The 23,719-nt window shown below is 41.9% G+C and overlaps 1 protein-coding gene across 11 annotated transcripts in view; it reads left to right on the top strand.

Moving 5' to 3' along the window:
- Window positions 1-23,100, top strand: part of TBC1D1 (TBC1 domain family member 1) — a 222,096-nt gene extending 198,996 nt beyond the window's left edge. For 9 of the 11 annotated variants that reach the window (XM_068278440.1, XM_068278441.1, XM_068278442.1 and 6 more), the window contains 6 exons: window positions 646-804; window positions 7,534-7,778; window positions 11,310-11,469; window positions 19,418-19,587; window positions 20,599-20,772; window positions 22,384-23,100. In XM_068278440.1, the coding sequence (XP_068134541.1) occupies window positions 646-804; window positions 7,534-7,778; window positions 11,310-11,469; window positions 19,418-19,587; window positions 20,599-20,772; window positions 22,384-22,575 (1,100 nt within the window). In that variant the 3' untranslated portion in view covers window positions 22,576-23,100. Of the gene's footprint in view, window positions 1-645; window positions 805-1,159; window positions 1,212-7,533; window positions 7,779-11,309; window positions 11,470-14,299; window positions 14,447-19,417; window positions 19,588-20,598; window positions 20,773-22,383 lie in introns of those variants that run through there. The other 2 variants (XM_068278451.1, XM_068278446.1) reach the window with 2 other exon arrangements.
- Window positions 23,101-23,719: the final 619 nt, after the last annotated feature.

Consider the following 23,719-nt stretch of genomic DNA (forward strand, 5'->3'; position numbering starts at 1 on the left):
AGACATTGAGGGCCACGACTCGGTTTGGTAAAGTAAGTATCCCTATGTTTTGCTGTGTGGGAGGAAACTGAAGTAGATGAAGGAAATCCAAACAAACATGGGGAGAACATACAAAAACTATGCACATAGTGACCATGGGCAGAATTTAGAACCTTGGACCTTCAAGGGAAGAGTGCCACTAATTCTCACTAGAAAACTCAGACTTCTTGCACGCCCACTAGGTCTACCTGACAAAGTATCACACTACAGGGGAAATACCTGGGTTTCCATTAACCAAAATCTAGGCAACTGTGGTGACTCAGTAGAACTTTTTAAACTTGGTGGTAAGGCTGAGTACAACTAGTGTCATTACATTTCACTCACAACTTCTCGTGGTATCTTAACAATGTGCCCACTGTGCCTGAAAGTAATACAAATATAATGGCATCTTCTTTGCATGGATATCAAGTGTGTTTATATGTATGGATAATGTTACTGGTGTGGTGTGTTGGTTGATCACAATGTTTTCCAACAAGACTTCTTGCTATGCTGAATAGGAAAGAGTGGTGTGTATGTATGCCTTCTGAGCTCTCCATGATGAGTACCGCCATCTTATTCGCAGGTATTAATGCTGTGAACATTCATGTTAATATGTATTTTTAACAGGAGTTCCTAGACCTCATCGTGGTGAAATATGGAAGTTTTTAGCAGAGCAGCACCAGCTGAGGCAACAAGTTCCCAATAAAAGCCACCTGAAAGATATTCCCTACAAAGAGCTGCTGAAGCAACTGACCACACAGCAGCACGCCATACTTATCGACCTCGGTAAGTGCTATCAGGGTTTAACTCCTATTCATGCAGCAGTGTCACATTGGACATCATGTTAAAATCTAGATCTGGCTTTGGAGAGGCAGCCTTTCACATTGGTGTCACTTGTAATCTGGAAGCATAGGAATATCATGTCAAACATGCTGCAGATTGGCGGCAAGCGGCGGCGATCGGATGTTACAAGCAGCTAGCAAAGTGCTAGCTGCATGTAACAAAAAAAAATTATGCAAATCAGCCCAGCGGGGCCTGAGAAATCCTCCTGCGCAGGTTACCCCAAGCTGAGCTCGGGATAACCGGCAAGGAGGTTAAACAGAACATTTTAGTGCAAGTGTGAAGCTGCCTAACTGCTTTCAATCATGAACATTTGAACCTCGTAAAAGGGCAAGACGGACCAATTTCAGTCTGTGAGGTTTGACGCCTGTGATCTAGGGCTAACCGATGCGGTCATTTTTGTTTTCTTTGTCTCTCGGCCAGAATTTTTCTAATCTTTGGTGTCAGTGATCTTTCTAACCGAGCCAAAGACCCAGTTATAGCAGACTGACAGAGCCACATCAGCTTGCTCTGCCCCCATTTGTAAAGCAAAAGCTAATGTCTGATTTGTCACCTGATCTTTGTCGCTCACGTTCTACAGTAACTGTAGTAATTTGCAGAACGATTTGCCATGTCTATAGACTTTAATAAGGTGTCTGGGGTTGTTGCAAAACTTTAAGAAGCTGCTGGAATAGGTAATAATTTAAGTAAATATGATCTTTAGTCCTCTCCATTTCTCTTTGAACTAGGCATGTGCTGGATTGTTCTCATGTCAGAAATGTTAATTTATAGCTACCATAAAAAGTGACATTAACACACTATATAAAGCAGGATAGTAGTTTATAGTCTCTATGCTAAGTTCCAGTGAATACAGGTGATGTGCAGGGAATATCCTGAATACATAGTTTTACAAGCTGTGGGATTACTACTGAATGTCTGTCTGACACCTAATATTATAATTGTATGTTCCGAACATCCAGTGAACACTGTATCTGGACGTTTTTTGTCTTTGGATGCAGTGACTATACATTTTCACATATTTTAGATCCAGTCTCTTAATGAACACAAAGGTCCTTACTAAACTTTTATAGTTTTAATGTTTGAGAAGAAATGTTCGGGCGGCCGCAGTGCAGGGTGTACAATACTGGTTCACAAAGTATTACGGTACCCATAGATTACTTGGCTTGGCGGCCAATCAACCATCCGATTAGATAATTTTAATTGAATCTGATGAAATTCTGCACCATCAAGAGCATGCCGGATCAACAATGCGACCAATATCGGGCCCAAATTGGTCACATGTATCAATTGGACATGCTGGAAGATCTTGGGCTGACATGGTTGGGTGCGTGCCGGTAACGGCGTGTGATAATCACAAATGCGTCGGAGATCCATGGCACCTGCCCCACCCTAATGTTTTATGTCCCCCAGACCAGGGTTCAGATCTCGGCTCTTCCTATTCAGTAAGCCAGCACCTATACAGTAAGGAGACCTTGGGCAAGTCTCCCTAGCGCTGCTACTTCCTGTAGAGCGCGTCCTAATGGCTGCAGCTCTGGTGCATAGAGTCAGCCAGGAGAAAAGCACAATATAAATGTTCTGTGTCTTGTCATTACACTTAAGTTTCCTTTTTATAAAATCTAATGCGATTTATTAAAACATTAGATTGTGTATGGTGGCCTTTAAAGGATACCCGAGGTGACATGTGACCTGATGAGATAGACTTGTATAGTGTACAAATAACTATGCTGTGTCTTCATGTTCCTTTTTTTTTATTTCTCTGCCTGAAAGAGTTAAACATAGGTATGTAAGTGGCAGTTCCTGTCTGAGTCAGGACTGGGTCAGACTACAGTGTGACCCTCACTGATAAGAAATTAAACCTATAAAACACTTTCTTAGCAGCTTTTCAAAAAGTACAAATCCTTAATCATGCTACTTTTTCTATTGAACTGATCATAATGGTAGTATGGTTTATGCTAGGCCAGCTTTAGCATGTAGTGTGGTTCATGGTCTAGAGGGTAAGACAGATACCTACTACCCACTGCATCCTGGGTTCAAATCCCAGCTATGGTATATAAGCATGCTTTTCAAAAAGTACAAATCCTTAATCATGCTACTTTTTCTATTGAATTGATCATAATGGTAGTATGGTTTATGCTAGGCCAGCTTTAGCATGTAGTGTGGTTCATGGTCTAGAGGGTAAGACAGATACAACCCACTGCGTCCTGGGTTCAAATCCCAGCTATGGTATATAAGCTGTTTTGAAAATCTGCAATTCCCTACTTGATTATATAAGAGGATGGATGGAGGATGGATGGAGGATGGATGGAGGATGGATGGAGGATGGATGGAGGATGGATGGAGGATGGATGGAGGATGGATGGAGGATGGATGGAGGATGGATGGAGGATGGATGGAGGATGGATGGAGGATGGATGGAGGGATGGATGGAGGGATGGATGGAGGGATGGATGGAGGGATGGAGGGAGGGATGGATGGATGGATGGATGGAGGAGGAGGAGGGATTTTGGGTGTTATTTCGGAAAATTCCGTCGGAATTATAAAATTTCCGCGGAATTCCGTTTAAGAGGTATAGGAATTCCGTTACGACCACCGGAATCGGAATTAGCTAATTCCGGCCGGAATCACGGAATTAATAATTCCGCTGAATTTTCCGACCATCCCTACCTGAGCCCACTAATTCAGTTGTGTCCGCTTTTCAGCAACACATCAATATTACAGATGCTGAAAAGCAGACAGAAGCGGATACAACTGCGCACAACTGCAGTGGGCTCAGGCCCTAATGGATATCCAAGGTGAAGGATATAATCTAGCTTTACTTACCTGGCCCTTCTACCAGCCCCTAGAAGTAATTTGTGTCCCTTGTCGCAGCTCTGCCTTGTCGCAGACTCCCAGTCCCAGTGGGTCTGCGTCTTCTGCTCACAAATGACTTCTACAGACTGAAAGAAGCCCCAAGTAAGCAAAGCTACATTCTGAATCCTTCACCTTGGATACCCTTTAAAAAGCATTTTATTTATAATATGAGAATATCACCTAGGAGAAAAAGTGAATTGGATCTGGCCTAATGTATCTTGTGAAGCTTGATTGGGATTCTATCACGTCTGGTCCGGTGAGGTCGGGACCCTCTGACCCAAACGGGGACTTTTACAGCTAAACGGAGGGGGACAATTGCAGATGGGAGGTGCACTTACAATCTACTCTCCTCCCCACACACACATATAGCCTCCATTTTTAATTCCCAGTTTGCCTTGGGTTTCCTTTAAATGGTTGTTTACTATAAGCAGGAAAATGCAGCCAATCAGTCGTGTTTATATTGAGATGCGTTAGTGTGCCAGCGGTTGGTGTGTGGCTTATTTATCAGTCTGACAGCGATCACACAGCTTTGTCTCACTGAAAGGAGCTGTAATCTCATATTGTAAAGGCATTATTGCTGCAGCATTCCTGAAACACAAGGGTGGGGTAGTGTTTAACAAGAGGGCTGTTGTGTGGGACGCTTCATTTACCTTTACAAGAACCCTTCCCTGTTTTATGTTTCACGCCAGGAATGAGAAGTGTTGTTGTTCATTATATTAATGCTCGAAAAAAATGTTCTTAGATACAGTTATGGAGCTACCTGCTCTCCCCGGGTTCCCAGAATCCTCTTGCCCTTGAGAAGTGTCAAAGCAATAATTATTTCCCTCACAGGTGCAAGTCCCAGCATGCTTAATTCCAGCTAATCATTCACGCATTGATCAGGGGACCCAGCCCAGAGTTTATTTTGTCACTTAGCACCAACTTTAACAGTTCTGCAAGTATAAACTGATACTCCTATATGGGAAACACATAATTGTAACCTGTGGCTTAGATCGTATATATAAGATTAAAGAACACCTGCAGTGATAGGGATATACAGGCTGCCATAATCCTTTCCTTAAACAATGCAAATTGCCTGGCAGTCCTGCTGTTCCTTTGTCTCTAATGCTGGATCCACACCATACCATTTTTTTGGCAGATTTACCTGCCAGATCGATTAATATCCAGCATGTCCCATCTGAGGATCGATTGTTTGTTTGTTTTTTTAGCTATTTTCTGATCATTTTCCATAGAAGCGAACGGAAATCAATCAGAAAATCGCTCAAAAAAACTATTGATCCTCAGATCAGACATGCTGGAAATAATCGATCTGGCAAGTAAATCTGCCAATATATTGTATGGTGTGGATCCAGCATAATGCCTGGTACACACCATGCAATTTCCCATCAGATAGGTCAAATAGATCATTTCTGACAGGTCTGATCTAATTCCCAATTATTTTTCTGATAGATTTTCCTATCACTTCTATACAAAATCAATCAGAAAAAATGATCAATCTGATTTCCGATCATTTTTTCTGATTGATTTTGTATAGAAGTGATAGAAAAATCTATCAGAAAAATAATTGGGAAATAGATCAGACCTGTCGGAAATTATCCGTTTGACCCATCTATCTGACTGAAATAAATATGGCAGCCTCCATGTCCCTTTCACTTCATGTGTCCTTGAACGTATGGCTTGCTTACCGTACTGGTTTTTTTCTTGCCTCCTATTATTGGTAAAATAATTTTTCAATGCGATATTGCCGGCAGTTGTACCCTGTGCAAGCAATCACACTTGGGTCCACAGGCATCATTTTTCATCTTTTTAAATTAAAGTGAACCAGATACGAAGCACCCTCGTGTATTTTACCATATACATCAGTGGAAACATTAGAGAAAACCCCTACCCTGCTCTCTGTTTCATTCTTCACTGCTTAGCCTGCTTGTTATCAGCCCTGATAAAGTCCCCGACTGAGCATTCAGTCTGGCTTTGCTCAGGAATTATAACAGCTGAGTCATTATAGCAGATCCAGGAGGGGGCGGACTTGAAAAGACATGAGAAGACAGACTCAGCTATAATGATTCCTGAGCAAAGCCAGACTGAATGCTCAGTCAGGGATTTTATCAGGGCTGTTAACAAGCAGGCTGAGCAGTGAAGGATGAATCAGAGAGCAGGGTAGGTGTTTTCTCTAATGTTCCCACTGATATATATGGTAAAATACATGAGGATGCTTCGTCTCTCGTTCACTTTAACTTTTGTAGCACTTTTACAATTAAAAAGTACCAGGGAATGGGTGTACCTTGGAAACTGCTCTGGCTAGACGTAGGGTTGGGGGAGGAGGGTGTTATTGTTAGGCGTAGGTGAGGGAGGTTAGTGTTAGGCATAGGTTTGGGGGACGTTAGTGGGGTAAGGGGGAGGATGGCGTTAGATATATGTATAGGGGAGGTTAGTGTTAGGCATAGGTGGTGGGGGTTAGTGTTAGGTGTGAGTATGGGGTTAGGTTAGTGTTGGGCATGTGTGAGCCCCAGTTAGTGTTATGTGAAGGTAGGCTGAGTCTAAGGCATAGTTGGGGATACCTCAATCAGCAATGCAGACTCTGCATTGGGACGGCTGCATGAGGTCTCCTTTTGTCACCTTCTGCCATAGTGACACCTGGAGTGGCCCACTCCTGTCGTCATCCCCCCTTTAGTCCGCCACTGTGCTTCACGCAGCCAAATCACTAAAGCTGTGCATGGCATGGCTAGTGATTTGTGCTGCAGCTGCATACATACAAATCAGAAACGACCACAGCCCTAAGCAGTACAATCAGAACATCCAGCAACACAAGTACAAAGAACATACATAGCTGACGTGTGGTTTGAAACGTTACCAATACTGGTCAGTGTTCATTTGATAAAGTACAGCAGAAACCGGAATTATTGGAACATTAGTCGCACAGAAAAAAAGTCTCATTTTGTTTTCCAGTAAAAGAAGAGTTAAAAAAAACTTCAGTTGTTATCTACGGTATGTAAAAGAGCTTCTCTGAGCTGTTCGACCCACTGGGTCAAATACAGCCCTGTTTTTTGGAGCCCATAAATGGCCAAGAAGCAGTGAGAGACAGCGTGAGATAAGGTTATACTGCAGGAAAGTTCAAAGGGTCATTCTTTCTGCTTTGTTTTACACAGACAGTGTGCAACTGTACAGTATGATGCAATGTAAAAACAAAAAAAAACTATGACTGAAAATAAAAATGACTTTTCTTTGCTACTAATGTTTTATTACTACACATACAATTAATATCATGTTTTTGTTTTTTTGTTTCAGGTTTATTTTAATTAGTATTATATTAACTATGCAGCTAGTTCCCCGCCCCCTCAGATTGCTTTTCATTTGTGCCAAGGCATAGTATAAATACATTACATAGACCTCTTCTGAGCCTGCTGTATACAAAATCATCATTGGATGTTTAATCTCAGATGCTTGTGACACTTTTTGCCTTTAGGTGTCACTGTGGTTATTGATGCCGCATCCCCAATCCTTCTTGAGCACCGTATGGGCAGTAGATAATCCGCATCATTTATCCTGCTGATTTGGCCAGGTGTATAGATAGCACAGAATTTTTATAATTTCTCTATCTGATGTGCAGCAGTAAACCTTAAGAAATGGCTCATATTCATTACCTGAGTACATAACTCCGATAGGCCAAAGGCAAGTTGATTTTACACTATTTACCCAGCAAGTGGTGTTGAAAGTTTACTTAAGGAGATAAACCTGCTTCAAAAGATTCTTGCTTTTGTTTGACCTGCCCTGATAGCAAGGTTCAAGTAAACCTATTTGAATTGCTAACCTCAATTGTTTTCTTAGGCCGCACCTTCCCGACACACCCATATTTCTCAGCCCAGCTGGGAGCAGGACAGCTGTCACTGTACAACATACTAAAGGCCTATTCCTTGCTGGATCCAGAGGTGGGTTACTGCCAGGGCCTCAGCTTTGTCGCCGGGGTGCTGCTGCTTCATATGAGCGAAGAGGATGCCTTTAAACTGTTAAAGTTCCTCATGTGTGACACAGGCCTTAGGAAACAGTACAGGCCCGACATGGTGACGCTACAGGTACTACTTCAATTATTAATCTATTTATTTTACCCATTTATATTTATGTATTAAAGTTTTTTGCTTCTCTTGCAGTGTTTTCAGAGGACATTAGACCATTCAGATTCAATCCTTAAAGGGGCACTATGGCGAAAAATTGTAAAATTTAAAATGTGTGCAAACACAGACAAATAAGTATGTTTTTTCCAGAGTAAAATGAGCCATAAATTACTTTTCTCCTATGTTGCTGTCACTTACAGTAAGTAGTAGACATCTGAGAGAAGTGACAGGTTTTGGACCAGTCCATCTCTTCATAGGGGATTCTCAGCAAGGCTTTTTATTCTTTATAAAGATATTCCCTAAAAAGGTTTTAAACAACGATGCTGACCAGCTTACCTGCTCGCTACACAGTTTTTTGGCAGTTGGACAGAGCAACTGCCATTCACTAAGTGCTTTTGAAAATAAATAAATCCCTGAGAATCCCCTATGAAGAGATTAACTAGTCCAAAACCTGTCACTTCTGTCAGACTTCTACAACCTACTGTAAGTGACAGCAACATAGGAGAAGAGTAATTTATGGATCATTTTACTCTGGAAAAAAAATGTAAAATTTTCCACCATAGTGCCCCTTTAAAGCAGCAGGGACAGCCATAGTATCCCAGGAAAAAACAAACACATATATAAGTAGATAAATACTTATTCTACTTACATATGTATTGTACATTCCAGGTTTTTATTTCAGTGAAATGTATATAGTAGGTCAGGAGAAAACTGTTCCAGGCATTTTCCATCTTTACTGCCTCTGACTGAAGCCAATCCTGATGTTATTTCCTCCCTTACTTTTTTTCCTCTCCTAGTAACTGCACTGTCATATCTAGCTTGCTTTGTAAGCATGTGTGAGCATAGCATATATTGTATTTCAGCAGATTCTGCAGAAGAGTGAGATGTATTTTCCTTCTCAGTCTTATATCTCACTGAACTGCCTTCAGCAAATCAGTGAGGGGCAGAAATGTGAGAGGGGAGGTAACAAGCTTCCTTCTCCCTGGCAATGTACCAGAAAAGGGCCAGGCTGACTGGGATAAGATTCATTACAGCAGAAACATTTATGATTACGTTGGAATGCTTGCAATGCAGGGTCAGGATGTAGACTAGTTAAACATAATGCACTGGGTAAATTGAATTTGATTTTGTGGCTGCCAATTCCACTTTAAAGTGGAACTGAACTCAGAACTTCCTCTCCGCTCTAAAATATTAGCCACAGCATAATGACCTTTCTGGATAAAAACAAAATTCTATAAAGGTGCTTGGAACACTGAAAGGGTTAAGCTTCAGTGTTTACAGTGTTTACTTGGCAGAGCTCTCCTGCAGTCTATTCGCAGTTGCTGATAAAACCTAATTAGACACTTTGATCTAATCTTTGAAATACAGCATGCAGAGAATTTAATTCTTCAGCAACTATATGTGGAATAAAGACTTTTCTAGGTGTGCTCTTTCAAGAGTTCAGGCCTACTTTAAAGGCTTTCAAAGTCGTATATTCCTAATGTTATATACAGTAACTTACAGTACAATCAATCACAAGTGTATGGTATATTGGTTGGATTATTCAAATCATTCAATCAAGCTGATTTCTCGTATTGAAAAAAGAGTTGAACTAAATATGACCACCTTTGGACATAGGCTTGTAAGCTCACACATTATGAAGACATGTTATCTCACTGGCACTGGCAAGGTATGATGTACACACTCACATCTGACCTTGGCCACATCCCTTAGCAACCTTTTCTATTGTCCAGCCAATTTGGAAACTGACCCCACTTCTGGCTTTGGCCGTAACATATACAGCATAACAATATCCAGTATTGCCAGTTACACAGATGTATAGCAATGTACAGTCCGCCAGGGGTGCTGCCTGCATACAGGCGAGCCATGCCCCCGCTTGGAGCCTCACAAGAAGGGGAGCCTCGCTCTGCTGCAGGCAGCCAAGCGGCAGGAGGGTGGGAGCAGTGGCGGGGGCTGGGGGGAGCGGGCAGAGCAAAGTTTCAACTCGCCTGACTTCCTCCGCACACAGCCTCTATCTTCTTCATGTCCCGGGGTTGGGGGAGCGGGCAGAGCAAAGTTTCAACTCACCTGACTTCCTCCGCACAAAGCCTCTATCTTCTTCATGTCCCAGCGTGCGGCGTCTGTCGCTATGGTAACAGTGCCCCCTGTGATAACGTAACCGCATGCCATCACAGTGGGAGCTCTTACCGATGCGACAGATGCCGGGACAGGAAGAAGATAGAAGCTGTGTGTGGAGGGAGCCAGGTGAATTGAATCTTCTCTCTGCCCGCTCCCCCGGCCTCTGCCGCTGCCTGGAGACCTTTACCTATCTGACCTATACTAGGGGGCATGCACCTATCTAACCTATACTGAGGGGTACCTACCTATCTAACCTATACTGGGGGCGACTACCTAACCTATATTGAGGGGTACATACCTATCTAACCTATACTGGGGGCCACCAAAACCTTAGCTGCGCCCCTGCACTCCGCCCACCCCTTTTCATGTCTTTGGACAGTTTTAGGGTATATTGCAGAAAATGACCAGCACTGGAAGGCTTTGAAGACAGTTATTTTATTCACCTCCACTAGTGAACAAAATGTAGCCAATATCCATTAAAAGCATCAGATGTAATTATAGCTCAAGTAAAATGGCTCTTATGCTATTAAGCAATGTATCAACCACCAGATGGAGTGGGCAGTGTCACATTGTAGCTTGGTTCCAACCAAGTAGCTAATGCCCATTGGACTATTGTACAGATTGAAAATTTGGCCAGTTTTAGCTCTTGTTCTTAGAAGGCAAAAAATGTCACTGTCCCACAGTACCCAGCACTGTGCAATAATGCACATCTCCTTTAATACCTACTTACATATTGGAATTTGGGTCCACTAATTCTGCTCTTCCAGTGCAAAGCCTAAGCAGTAGTTTCTATTCATGACTGTGGCCCAATCGCAGTGTTACAGGCAGGTTAGGCTGGTGTGTTCCATACTACCCAGTGTAATGTCCAGTTTATACCTATAGATATGTTCCATAGTGGCTACCATTACGTACTGTATATAAGATGGTATAATGAGAAATGAAAGCAGTGTAATAATGTAATATGAAAGTAAACCATTGTATTTGACATCAAAGACCCACTACTTCAAAACCACATGACAATTTATGAATGTAATTGACTTATCAACTTAGCAGCTACTAAGTGGAATTAATCCTTCACTAGTCTGCAATCTGTCAAATATGTTTTGATGGTTTGTGTTAGATTTGTCTGTTTATATTTATTTTACATCTGTGCTTATAGTAAGCTGTCCACTAGTGACGACTGATAAATGACTAGCAAAGGTTCTACAACAGATCTTTTTATGGTCTCACTTCCCTTCCAGTCCCATGTGTGAACAAACTTCACCCAGGCTACCCCTTATTCTGAAGTAAGCCTTTTATCTGGCCTAGCAAGGTCCTGTAAAGAGTTCCGTGTATACAAGGATTTTTACAGTATTTTTCCTCTTTTTTCCTCAGATCCAGATGTACCAGCTGTCTCGTCTCCTCCATGACTATCACAGGGACCTCTACAACCATCTGGAGGAGTATGAGATCGGCCCCAGCCTCTATGCTGCCCCGTGGTTCCTCACCATGTTTGCTTCCCAGTTCCCCCTGGGCTTTGTGGCCAGAGTGTTTGGTAAGTTGTGAAAGCAAACATGTATGTTTTGTTATTCTTGCTGTGCATGCCAGGCCTGGCGATGAGAGAATGGCCGAATATGAGATGCTAATATAAACTCAAGGGAAAGCTGGAAGAAAACCCTTTTCATGTCCCCAGTGTGGAGGTCTGTGTTCCCGGTTTAGACATGGAAGGGTATAGACTCTTGTTTTATATGTGACTTCTCAGTAATACATTTGTATTAGTCCCAGTAATATGAATATAGCAGTGCTTTTAAAGAAACTTGCCGGGATACAACCATTGAAGGCACCATTTTTTTACTAGTGGATCTGAAACTAATTCTGAAAAGTAGAACTTTATAAAATCCCCCCCCCCCCCCCCCCCCCCCCAGCAGCACTCAGATTTGTAAAACATGCAAAATAAGACCTACCCTGAAAATAAGCCCTAGCTGGAATTTTCAGCATGCTTGAAATATAAGACCTACCCTGAAAATAAGCCCTAGCAGAAGTTAAAGAGGAGGAAGAGGCAGCCAGCAAGCGGGGACACAGCAGTGCAGTGCCGATTGGGCACTGATCCTGTCATCCCAGCTCACAGCAAGGTTATCAACTGTGTGCAGGGAAGACAGGGCAGGTGCCTGATCAGTACAGTAGCATACCTTTAAACCCATGAACATCACAGTACAAAGGAACAGGAAATGTTCTGCTGGGAGACACTTCCTGATAGAAATATATACCCTCCCCTGAAAATGAGCCCTAGCACATCTTTTAGAGCAAAAATTAATATAAGACACTGTCTTATTTTCGGGGAAAGACGGTATTATTGATTTATAAAGTGCCAACAAATTCAGTGGTGCTGTACAAAGTAAGAAAGAAACATGGAGTACAAAAGAATACAGACAACGTTGTACACCGATACACAAAATACAGGGTCGGTACAGAATATAGAATTGGACAGACAAAAATAACATGATTAATATGTATAGCAAATACCAAGACACAAGAGTGAGAGATCCCCCCCTTTGCAAGCTAAAGGAATAGGGGGAACAAGAGGCGGGGTAGTAATTTAACTTTGTACTACACACACCATTTATCTTGAATTAACTTACAAAGAGTGGTACGCTCAAGTCACTTGAGAATCAACCACCCACATGACAAAAGGTTAGTCGCTTAGTAATGCTGGTGTGCCTGGTCCAATTCTGGTACAGGACACAATCTGCATGCCGTTTGTATGTTCTCCCTGTGTTTGCATGGATTTCATCCAAGCACTATGGTTTCCTCCCACATCTTGAAAACCTCCTAAAAGATGATCGGTTTTTCCCAAACACATTTATCCTTTGTTGCAATGGTGCAGACATTATACTTTGGCTATGGTGGGTATTACGATTATGAGCTCCTCAGAGGGACATGATATGACTATATACTCTGTAAGATGCTGCAGAAGATGTCAACTCTATATAAATACAAAATAATAAGAGCTGCAATCCGAAAAAAGGAGAGGTCAAAAAGATTAAAAACTCCACCAACCTCTCCCAACAAGGATGCTGATGAGCAATGCTAAGTAAGTAGAGGAGGCACCGATATGATAAAATAATTAGTATTGGTAGAGAGATATTCGGGAGGGTGGGGGTTCTCCTAGCATGGAGGGGAAAGTAAGAACTAGCAAATCCCTGAACCATCAACACAGCTGCTAGTTTAGCATATCGCCCTACAAGAAGCTGTCTTTTAGCAATCCCAGGCTCTACTTCCTAGGTGAGACAAATTAGCAGATTAGGGGTTTTATGCTATCACTGGAAGATAAACCTGTGCTTGCTTTCAATTGTATGCTCTGATGTAACATCCACTTTGAAGCCCCAGTTTATTTATAAATGTTTTCCAAGATCAGTGCAAGTACTAATGCCTAGTGCACACAATGTAAGTTTCCATCAGATTGTCAGCGGAATCGTTTAATTCCGACAAGTGTGATTTGATTTTCCAATTACTTATACAAGATCAATCGGAAACCAAACTAAAATCAGATCGGACCTGTTTGTAATATCGATTCAACCAACAATGTGACGTAAAATCGTAAAATTTCATTGTACTGTGCATTAACTGCTGGCTTGTTTCTGTCTGTGTGCAAGGTATTCAATTAAACACTTGTTATTGCTCAGGAGTCAGACACTGGCCAATTCCTGTATCACAGACTGTCATTGCTATAGACTGCAATCTTCACTGAGATATTCAGTCTGTGCAATCCTCCTTGTAGAGTGCAAAGCGCAGATAGCAGATCTCTGTGATCTCTAAAAGGACAACAACATGGAGAAGTTTATAGAGGCTTCCATATTTATTTCCTCTTAAACACTACCAGTTGCCTGGCAGCCCTGCTGATCTCTCTGTCTGTAGTAGTGTCTGAATAACACCAGAAACAAGCATGCAGCTAATTTTGACAGATCTAACAATGTCAGAAACACCTGATCTGCTGTACGCTTGTTCAGGGTCTATGGCTAAAATCATTAGCGGCGGAGGATCAGCAGGCTAGCCAGGCAGCCTCCATATCTCTCTCACTGCAGTTTCCGAAACAGAGTGGATTGCAGAGAGGAATGTCCAGTGCAGACAAGATGGGAAGAGAACAGATGTAGGAGTTGCGTCACATACACAGCAATGTCACACAGTGAAACCAGCGTGACAGAGTATTGATCAGGTGGTCCAGGATTGCTTTATCCTTTTTAAATGTTAGATTTCTGCATAAGGGGAAATTGTTTGACCTATTACATCAGCTTACACTTTCTCCATCCAAAACTTGTGATTACCTTTGGCCACTACTAATAATGAACGGCCGTGAGCCGTGTCTGGCCTCTTTTCTTTTCCAGCAGCAAGCCGTGTTTAGCAGCATTTAGTGGCTGGTGAAGAGATTAAGCTTGTGCAGAGCTGGAGTGAGTGGAAAAGTCTGGCCTCTGGGAGAGTTTCTTATATCCTATGTTCACACAAGATGCTGATTTTGTTGGCTGCTGCAACAACTGCCCCTTGTGTTTCCTCTCTGATGAATTCTGCATGCGGGACAGGAAGAGAGACCCAGGGAAAGGGAGCTTTCATCCTCTCTGTTACTTTTTCCCCTGCTCTACATGTAAGCGGACACCTGCACTGCAACTGTAGCAAGAGGCTGCCTGTGTACCTTCTCCTGAGAAGGAAACTCATTAAACATACATGCAAACATACTACAGAGCTTAAAATATACTGGTCTTCATTCAGTGTTACTGTATTTAAACCTTTTTTTTTTTTCAAAACTGCTACAAGCTGACCTTACATATGTCATTATTACTTCACTTGCATTTTAGTTTAAGTGAACCTAAACTAAATGAAAAAAATCAATTTAAAGTGTAACTGTTGGGCATAAAATCAAAAATCAATTCTTTATTTTTATCTGGTAAACAAGTAATAAGGATGCTAACCAGGCAATCCACAAGCTAAAATCCATATTACTTTTCTTGTTGATAAATGATCATTCCCCAGTTTCCCTGACTTTTATTTGGTACACAAAGTAAGTTGCAGGGCATGCTGGGTTGTCCTTTTTTTGCTTCTTTACTTCCCCTCAGACTTAACTAATGCAGCCTGATTGGCTCTGTAATGACTCTGGAGCAATTGTGATTTGACAAAATCTCAATCGCTCTGCATGCAGCATTTTCGGAAGGAGCGACTTCATAAGGGAAAGCTGGGTCCAAAATTGCTTTGCCCGAAATCGCTTGTAAATGAATCGGCTTTTAAAAGAAAAAAAAAATGATCTATAAAACGCTGGTGTTTTTGGGAGCGGTTTGGAATCACAAGCGGGTCCCCCAGGCCTTAGGTCTGTATGGATTAGATGCAGCAAAGCACATATGCACAAAGTATTTTTCAGTTTTGAAGAGTTCAGTACCAAATAAAACTTATATAAAATGTAGACAAAATGCTTTCAGAATTGGCGTCGTATAATTTTGGGTTGTCGTTTGTTTTGAATGAACACTTTTTTTTTCCCCTTGTGATCTGGAGTTTTCTGTGGGCCAGTTTTCACTCTGTCAGCACATATGTGTTGTCAGTATCTGAAGGACAAGGTAGACAGCTGTTTGATAAATATGTATAATTATATGTGTTGTTCTGATGCATTCCGCATTGCAGTTTTCACTTAAAGGGTATCAATACGTCACTTTTTGCACTTTTGCTGTCGGATAACCTTATAGGTATGTCAGACCTGAGTGAGTGACAGAGGCTGAGCCACTCCCTGGCTGAGGGTTACGTTACAGAAAAATGAGGTGTAGCTCCTATTATTGCACTTATCCCGCTGTGACGGAAGTCTGAAACCACTTGTGTTTTCTCTGTATAAATAGAGCTGTATTGTGAGGTGTGAGAAGAGACGTCTCAGCTGAGAATAAAGTTTTGATTGTGAAATCCGTATGAAGTCACAAAGTAGGAACAGCCATGATGCTGGCTAGCCCTAACAGTTTACAGAGGTCAAGCAGAGTTCAGCATCAGGATAAGGACAAGTGATACTGGCTGCATCTTCTGGCTGGAATAACTTCATTGTGGTGACATAATGAGAAATCTAATTTTTAATTGTTCTAAATGCTTACTTGATCGTGTTCAGATTGCAATAGTGTTATTATTATTGATTTATATTATATTATTGACTCAGCGCTGCGTTCTATGTTGGCGCTTTATAAATACAATAAATTAAATGTAAAGTGCCAACATATGCCGTGGTGTGGTACAAAGTAAGAAACAAACATGGGGTACAAAATAATACAGACAATGGTGAACAACAATATACAAAATACAGAATTGGTACAAAAAACAGAATGATTGCAGTGACAAAATTAATATAAATACATGTGTAACAAATTCCAAGACACAAAAGGGGAGAGAAACTTGACAAATAAATGTAAATAGAAAGTGTAAGCAAAGATTTCCTACTATCGCGTTATTCCCCTCACCTACATAAGGTAAATTGAAAAAAAATGTAATTCATTTTCTGTCACCTCATCTGTTCCCAGTTCTCTTCCTGATGGTGTGCGGTTTATCACAGCTCCATTCACTGACCTAATTATACAGCACACCCACAGATCCTGCCGGATTTATCATTGAAGTGATGAGGAGTACAGGTGGACAGTGGCCATACACTGGTCAATTTTTTTTCTTTTTGTCAATATACATTCAATTTCATCATGTATTCAGACCTTCTAGAAATCGATGCTGCAAACGAAGCCTGATCGATTTTTGGATGAAATCTGTATATTGTGTGGGAGTGAAAAGGTCCCTTGATCAGTGGTGGGCCAGTAGTGTGGCGAAAGCGATGTTTGATTTCAAGCAATGCTCATTGTAGGCACCGGAGCTTACACTCACCTGTCCACCAACACACTTCCCATGCGTTCTCTCCACTGGCTGGTACTCCCCGCTGTCTCTTCTCCTCCAGGATGCCTGTGTCATGTGACAAAACACTAGAGGCATAGCCGGCCTTTGATATGAGCGACCAGAGCGGTCGCTCAGGGTGCCGGCTTCCAAGGGGGCGCCTATAGCTGGTTACCTTTACTGAGAGTACCAACACCTGGCTACCTATACTGGAGGCACCTACGCCTGGCTACCTATGGGGGGGGGGGATGAAACCTTCAACTGACTTCCTGTACTGGGGGCACCTATGCTTGGCAACCTATATTGAGGGCACCTACACATGAGATCCTATACTATGGCACCTATACCTGGCTACCTACCTATACTGAGTTTAAGGGCGTTTATTTTTTTGGGGGACGACACTGCGGCTATAACGTGTGGTGCAAATTGTCTTTCTTTGTCATTCTAAATGGTAGGGGGGGGGGGGGGGGGAGCGGCTAACTGTCCCACTGATTGATTTTATTAATATTCCTGAAAGGTTCTAGCCTTCATTTTTAAGTATATTTAAGATAATGCACTCTTTCCATCCATTTGTGGTTATTAATAGTATTTTTTCTATTATACATATGAGACATGTCACAGAGATCTGAGCATTTGGCGTGATGTGTAACAACGTCAAAAAAGGTTGGGAGCCACTGTCCTAGGAGATATCTCAGGAGAAAAGGAATTGCGTGTGTGTGTGCGCATGCGTGAAGAGGATGAAGGGGGGCACAAAAATCAGGTTTCGCTCAGGGCGCTGTGAAACCTAAGGCCGGCCCTGACTAGAGGTCTCAAGTGGTCACATAAGGTATGTGCCACAATGACTCTGGTGTTCAGCCTCTAGCGTTTGCTGTGCAAGACAGGAGCACTGACGGCTATGGAGAGAAAATGTGCCAGCAGACAGGTGAGTGTAAGCTCTGCTGCCTACACTCTTTACAGCCTTGGGGGGTAAGGGAAGGATATAGATGTTGTAGACCTGGGGGGCCGGTAAAGCAGCGCACAGCTTCACAGATTTTAAATAGATTTTGTGCTGAAATCTATTAAAGATCTGTGTACAGTGTGTGGATGGATTTGATCAATTAGATCAAAGAGCTTGAAAAGAATTAGACAAGTAACAGAGGAGAGTCTGCATAAGCAGGACCAGTCTGAAGCAGAGGTGCCAGCCTTGGGGGCAGTGATCGATGAAATGGGGGGGGGGGCATTTTAATCATTGCAGCTGCGGCGGGGAATAGTTGTACAGACAGACCACTCCCTCATCTGCTGCTGTCAGTATAATGAAAACCATAAGCAGCTGGGGCTGACTATCAGAACCTGGATGTTGCTCTCCAGTCTGTGATGCAATTGCCACTGTCTGAAGGGTGGGGTGTGGACATACATGGGGTGATTGGGGTCACAGTATGAGTGGGGCTGAATGTGGAGCACCTCTCTCAAGTCATTCTTAAGTGAGCAACTTGCATCCACAGTCTTAGTTGGAAAGGAAGGGTATAGGCGGTGCTAAGGAGCTCTATGGCCAAAGCACATGATTGATTGGGGAAGGTGGGGGCACCCAAGGGCTGGGCAAGCAATCCTGTCTCCATTTAAGTTGCTTAACTAATACAGGATGGAGGTGCCTATACATAAATCCTGGGTGAAAGAGACTGGTGAGTTTTCCTAACGCCTAAATAAGACAGAGGTACAACCAAATAGTTTTTTAGAGTACCTTGGCAGCACCTTTTTTAGTGGGCTTTATCCCACCTTCTCAGGTCATTGACTTCCTTTAAAATGTCAGTAATGTATTAAATGCATCTCTATACCCTACAGCCATTTTTCTTGTAGCATTTGTTTTCACTTTCTCATTGAGCATGGTCTTTTTGCGTGTACGGTAAATTAATCAGAAAAGAGTACAGCAGAGTCTGTTACCCGGCACTGATGGGGATCAGCTGATGCCGGATAAGTGTGCTTTCTGGTTGCGTGAGACTCCATGTTAAAAAATGGGCCTAACTAATACAGTACTATACCCCACAGGACTGGAATTCTGGGAAGGCCATAAAGGCCTAGATCTTGTGGGACTGCCCAATCGGCCACCTGGACATAAAAGAGGGGTTGCTACATATGAAAGAAGAGGCTGAAAATGGGGAGTAATACATGAGAAAGGGAAACTACTGCTCAAGGGAGCTGTTCATGAAATAAAGGGGCTGGAGTACATGTTAAAGTGACACATTTAACAAAGTGAAAGTATCACCAGCTAGTCAGAGCAAGAAGTTTTGAATCCAGATTATACCGTTTATTGGCTAACTTAGAAGAATAAACGTAAACAAGCAAGCTTTCGGCTGTGCAGCCTTCATCAGACTCAAGCCTGTGTAGCTAGTCAGAACAAGCTAAATAATGAGCCACTCGGACTGCCTGTTGGCAAAAGTTCTTATACTTGGTCTGTTGCTAGTTGTCACATTCTGGTGCTTACAACTCACAGAAGAGCTTATGCTGTTCAGCGCTTTGTTGTAGTCCCTGGATAAGATGTTTTTATTGATTTTGTTTTTTGTATTAGTTTTATTTTTAAATGTTGGCTATGGCTCGATCTTCTAATCCTTGTATTTGTGTGCATTCTTTTCTTCTTGCAGATCTGCTTTTCCTTCAGGGATCAGAGGTTATATTTAAAGTAGCTCTTAGTTTACTGGGCAGCCACAAGCCTTTAATATTACAACAAGAAACCCTTGAATCCATTGTGGAATTCATAAAGAACACTCTTCCAAACCTGGGGCTGGTACAGATGGAGAAGACTATAAACCAGGTGATGTAGCAAATGTGTTCTCATTGGCCAGGGAGTGGATGATTGCAGGACTGTCTTAGCTTCTTTTCTGTCTTGTAGACACTGAGAATATCATGGCAAATATAAAACGTTGAAAACAGTTTGGGGGGTCGGCAGGGATCTAAGATTTGTCAGAAGACGAGCACATCTGTATTGTGGGTGTGCTGGCTCGGACTTGCGCATGTTGGTGACCTGAATAGTTCTCAGGATTGCCCAAGGAGTTCTGAACGGCTATTCTACCTCTTCACATTGACTGGGGGATTCAGCCTCTGCAAATGAAGCCCACTTACACAGGAAACCCCTGGTGTGAAGTGTTGTCATTTCTGATTCTAATATTAACACTTTAGCAGCCAATTTATTTAGAGGCTTGCATGTGCTCCAGGCCAATGTATTTTAGCACATTTTTTTATTTCTTATTTGTTAAATTTCCTTGCTTCTAACTAGTGCTGCCGTAATGTATATTTATGGCCACTTGTCACTAGGGGGCAGCATGAGACAATATTAGAGGACTTCTGCTTTCAGTATATATATATATATATATATATATATATATATATATATATATATATATATATATATATATATATATATATATATATATTCTGCTACCAGAGAGACATCAAAGCATTCCAAGAATTACAGCACGACGAGTTCTGCTGACTTAGTGCACTTATCTCAAATGAGATAACTCTATTAAAGCTATCAATGGTGTAAGCAACTCCTGCCAATAACCTGGTCACTGGATTTGTGGCACAAAATCCCTGTGTGCCACAAATCCATTTCATTGTTTACACTGGTGCATCTTTTTAAAAGTTATCAGGTCTTCCTACAATTTTTGTACTATAAAAATACTCCAGCCCTTGTGGTATTTTACTTGAGGCATAAGTCTATAAATTAACATTATCAGGGGTGAGATTGGACCTTTTTTCATGGGGGAAGTTATCACAGATTTCCATTTCATGCAATTCTTAACAGGTCACATTTTATCTCTAGGTTTTTGAAATGGACATTTCCAAGCAGCTGCAGGATTATGAGGTGGAGTATCATGTGCTGCAAGATGAACTGATCGATTCCTCTCCTCTCAGTGACAATCAGAGAATAAATAAGTTGGAAAAGGCAAACAATACCTTACGCAAACAGAACTTTGACCTGCAGGAGGAGTTGCAGGTATGTACACAGTGAAGGTTACACATGTAACAGTTGCCTCAGAACAACTGTCGTTATCTGCTGACTCAGTGTATGTATTTTGCTTTTTTTAGTCTGTTCACATGAGGGTGCCAGTTATTGCAGAATTGCCTTGCACTTTTTTTTTTTTTTTTTTTGTACTGAAATAAAAAATACAGCATGCATTTTTTTTCTTCGGAATACCTGTTTATCGTTAAAAGTAGAGCTCCTGCCAAATCACTATTTATTTTATGCATAGTGACTAAAAATGAAAGCTCTTGTCATTTTTTTTTTACTTTATTATTTCTGAGACAAGAAGTCAAACAGAATACTTCCTAAAATAGGAACGGATAGCAATAAAATTACATGAAGTAGAGTGAAACGGGGTTAGAAACTGAGCTAGATTTTTTTTTTTTTTATTACTGTTGGTGTCCTTGTCGATGATGGTCCTCACCGCCTGTCTAATTGGGTCTGCCAAGGCTGCAATGGTACACCCACTTCCTCACCTGTTTCTCACCTTACATAAGTATAGCCACACCACCACTTGCCCATATGACCATAGCTCTGCTTTGAAACAGGATGACTTGTAATTATGTGGATAGAATGGGGTGTTGCTACACTTCACAAATGCCCACAGTCACTCCTGACTAGGGATGGTCAATGAGATCAAAATAATTCCAAGTTAATGACTGTTTATGCAAATACTGTATGCACAGTTTTTTTCTTGTGGCAAGAAAATGAACCTAGTGCAGAGTAGTGCTGGTATTTGAATCTGGTTTCCTAATTCGGAAACCCGGATTACTCCGCACATCAGATTTCAGTACCTCAGCTAGTGGACAGAGTCACGGGGTCGCAGCCCACACTGCGGGACTCTAATGCTTCCTCCTTCCAATCCAAAGAAGGAAGCTTCAGAAGTCTCATGAAGTGTGGTGTGAACCTCACATGAGTGACCTCCCCATGACCCTCTTCATTAGCTGAAATGTGGTGTGCGGCATAATCTGGGATTCCAAATTGGGAAACCCGGATTCGAACACCAACGCTAGTGCTAGGGTGAGGCTTCATGTATCGCCACACAAACAATTTACTGTGCATCATGAAGCCTGCAAACCAAATAAGATCTTAGAATGGTCAGTAAAATATATCTGACCTGATGCAAATTATATGCAAACTCATGTGGCTTGGATATGAACCAATCAAATGGAGCAGGTCCTTCGTAGCAACTCCTTTGGTCAAGTTCCAAGTTACATGAAATTGCATCAGCTCGGAATTATTAGCACACCATTGACCATCCCTATAATAAGACATTCTGGCAGAAGTTTAAGAAACTTGCCTTCAGTACCTGATCCTGATACTCGCCAAGCCCCCTTCCCAATTCCATACTGATTGGCTCAAACCACACTTCTGCTTTTTTATTGGCTGTCCAGTGTGACTGCATTTGCATGACCACAACTTATTGAGGCAGTGGTGGACAGTGACCAGCAGACTGGAATCTTCCTTCCTGCTTCTAAGAGAAAGAGGTCACCAACCAGCTGGAACTGCAAGCGCTGTTGCCTTCAGCACAGTAGAGTAGAGATGGCCTAAATCTTCTTTTTTTATTTCCCCTATATTCTGCAGGTTTCCAAAGGAAGAATCCAATCTCTCGAGTCAACGGTAGATAATCTGCAAATCAATGAGTCAAAACTAAAGCAATCCATTCGCACTTTGGAACTGGAGCGATCAGCCTTGTTGACAACCATTGAAGAACTGAAAAAAGAAATCAGGTCATACCAAGAAAACTCTGTACAAAGTGGCAGCAAGAACCCCTGAGACTGCTGCTGATGCTGCATAGTACTCTTGAGTGTTACCAGCCATGTTGGGCCAATCTGTTCACTTCCTGTAAGCTGCATGAGCGGGGGATCTCCATTCTCAGGAAAGACCTTTCTCCTAACGTGGAAACCGTTGTCACATGTCACTTTTTTAGGGGTCGCCTCCTTATTTCTAGATTGGCATTTGGTGACCTATGCCATTATAGTCATCTGTCGAGGAAAAGATTTGAGTTCTAAAGAGAGACTGCGGATCAAAGAGGAATACTTTTTCAAAGGAGTTTACCGAAAAGAAATCTGCAGCAGCAAAGTATAGTGACTGCTCCACTTCAGCAGTGCAAGTCCGATGTTGTGGACTGAAACACACATTCTGTGATTGAGTAACATAATGCAGAGAGCTGTCCTGCAGTAACCAGCCTTCAGCTCTGAGCAGCTCAGTCCATAAAGTGCTAAGAGGGGGACTTCTGACTGGTTGCTGTGAGTTACTGGATGACATTGCTCTTTACACTATTAAATAACCCCAATGGTATGTTAGACCTTTGTGTTATAAATAGGTAACTGTGACACGATGGTTCACCATTTTATGAGTAAGTGCTCCTCCCATTATGGGCCTCATTTTTCAAGGTGTCTGAAACAGCAACTGTCTGTGTTGTCCATCTCCAGTCTGCCTTTCATTCCTCCACTGCTCTATCGGAGGATGAAGGCTATAATCTAGCTGCCCTGGTGGGCAGCTGGCAGTGAGACACAAAACTTGATAAAAATGTCTGCTTTTCTTGCTTGTAACCAATGGATGCAGTTTTAAATGTATTTTATTTTTAATTTGCCTATAGATTTGTAAAAGAAAAAACAAACAAAGATGTATTCTTAACGTAGAACTAAGAGAGATAAAATTGGCAGCCCAGCATACAGAGTATTCACAGTAACAATGTTTAAAGTCATATCCTTTTTTTTTCATTGAAACTTCCTTATATACTTGAATACAAGTTGACCTTGTGTATAAGTCGACTGCAATATTTGACCCTCTTTAGCTGGAATTTTTTATTGATTCAAGTATAAGTCTACCCAACAAAGTTAATGGCTGCAATTATGGAGCAGGAAGAATTAAGTAGCTGCACTTCAGTAAAGTATTGCAGCCATTAACATCTCCA

This window comes from Hyperolius riggenbachi, chromosome 1 (assembly GCF_040937935.1).
Source record: "Hyperolius riggenbachi isolate aHypRig1 chromosome 1, aHypRig1.pri, whole genome shotgun sequence".
NCBI classification, from domain to species: domain Eukaryota; kingdom Metazoa; phylum Chordata; class Amphibia; order Anura; family Hyperoliidae; genus Hyperolius; species Hyperolius riggenbachi.